Here is a 2,114-nt window from a genome sequence, read left to right as displayed (position 1 = left end):
CTTGCTAATATGCCTTTGGAGGACACCTTACCCCGAGTTCAAAAAATGCTTCTCCATTCGGCCACATACGTTCGGGATGCCGAGGTCGAGATTTCACATCTTCATTTAGATTTTATATTGAAGTATAGGGAAATTGTTGACGTTAATGCTTAGATTCAGAACTTGAACAACTCAGTCACTAACCTTCAAAAGAAGTAAACTACTCTTGAGAATGAGGTAAAAGGTTTCAAGGAAGCAAAGGCTTCATCTGACTTGAAGGCAGGGAATCTGAAGAAGGAGGTTTCTGAGCTCATAGTGAAGATTGAGAAACTCGAACTTTTAGTCAAAAAAGCTGAACGTGCTATGTGGATGGAGTTTTCAATGCTGAACGTAACATCCTTGACCAGATCAAACCGGTAGCTCCCGACTTGGACGTCTCCAAAGTTGATGCTTTCAAGAAAGTGGTGGATGAAAAAGCTGCCTCTATCTTGTAATATTTTTGCAATATTTTCTAATCCGATGGTACCCTTATAACGTTTTCTAAGTGTGCCTTTAACCTTGCATTTTGACTATTTACTTTGGTGATACTGTTTTGGACAAGTATTTTTCCAGTAGTCGGGATATAACTTTTTAATTATTTAAACTAATCTTAGTTAATTTCATTGCTTCTGTTTGGATTTGATAATTGCACTTTAACCCTGTTACTGTCGATTGGTATGTTTAATTTTCACTGCCCTTCATTGTACACGCTTTATTTCAATTTAAGAATATGCTATGTCGTTGAGATAGTATAAACATCTGTATATATTAAGAAGACAATATAAGCTTTGGTTATGAATAGACAAAGATGTTTATTATTGAAATGAAATATAAAATTTATAATTTTCAAGAGAGTAAGGCCTCATTAAAAACTTACATATCTAGGAAAAAGTGCCTTTATTTCTAATATGAGATAATCCTAAGAATAATACCTTTTCAAGTGGACTGCATTTCAGCTTCTTGGTATCTCGGTACCATCTAAGGTCTCTAGCTTATATGCCCCCTTGTCTAGGTTTTCCATGATTATGAAAGGTCCCTTCCATGCTAGAGCTAGCTTTCCTTGTGATACTGAGGTTCCGACATCAGCCTATTTCAACATTAAGTCCCCTGGTTGGAAGCTTCTAGGTTTGACTTTTCTATTGTACCTCTTTGCCACGGTTTGTTTTAAAGCTTGTTCAGCTAAGTTAGCTACAACCTTGACCTCGTCAACTAGGTCCATGTTTTCATGATTTTCTGATCTTCCTAGGAGCATTCTTGGACTAGGTTTGGCAACCTCTACTGGGATTACTGCTTGTTCACCATAAGTTAGCCTAAATGGCATTTCTTTAGTGGAGGATTGAGTCATAGTTTGGTATGACCAAAGTATCAACCATAATTTGTCAGCCCAAGATCCCAGTGAATCATCTAAGCGCTTTTTTAATCCTTGTAGAATTACTTTGTTTGCGACTTCTGCTTGTCCATTTGCATGAGGGTGTTCAACTGAGGCAAAGATTTGACGGATTTCGAGACCATTCAAAAACTCTCGAAACTTAGAATTTGTAAACTCTGTTCCATTATCCATAAGTATTACCTCAGGGATCCCAAACTTTGTGAGGACTTCTCTCTATACGAACTTCTGACAATGCGCTAAAGTAATATTTGCTAGTGGCATAGTTCAATCTATTTCGTGAAGTAGTCTATGGCCACTATTAAGTATTTTACCTGACCAGCTCCTTGCGGGAATAATCCTAGCAAGTCCATGCCCCACTTTGTGAATGGTCTTGTTGATACGGCGGATACAAGCTCATGGGGTGGGGCGAGAAGAACATTCCCATAGAGTTGGCACTTTGCACACTTCTTTACATACTCCATAGCATCTGCAATAATGGTGGGCCAATAATTTCCTACCCTGATGATCTTTTGGGTTAAAAACTTTCCCCATACATGATGTCCGCAATAACCCTCATAAATTTTATATAAGACATACTTTGTTTGTTGAGGACTTAAACATTTCAATAATGGTCACTACAAAAAAATGCTAAGTACCGCCGAATTTAACGTCAGATTCATCAAATAAACCCGCTGATAATAAGTTTATCGTCAAATTTACCGTTGTC

At 37.7% G+C, this 2,114-nt stretch overlaps 1 protein-coding gene across 1 annotated transcript; it reads right to left on the bottom strand.

The window, feature by feature from the left end:
• Positions 1–1,105: 1,105 nt before the first annotated feature.
• Positions 1,106–1,579, bottom strand: LOC130962503 (uncharacterized). Its single transcript, XM_057888707.1, has one exon. The coding sequence runs from the start codon at positions 1,577–1,579 to the stop codon at positions 1,106–1,108; it is 474 nt and encodes a 157-aa protein (XP_057744690.1).
• Positions 1,580–2,114: the final 535 nt, after the last annotated feature.

Source organism: Arachis stenosperma, chromosome 2 (genome assembly GCF_014773155.1).
Source record: "Arachis stenosperma cultivar V10309 chromosome 2, arast.V10309.gnm1.PFL2, whole genome shotgun sequence".
NCBI lineage: Eukaryota > Viridiplantae > Streptophyta > Magnoliopsida > Fabales > Fabaceae > Arachis > Arachis stenosperma.
This window is presented reverse-complemented; position numbering and strand designations above follow the sequence as displayed.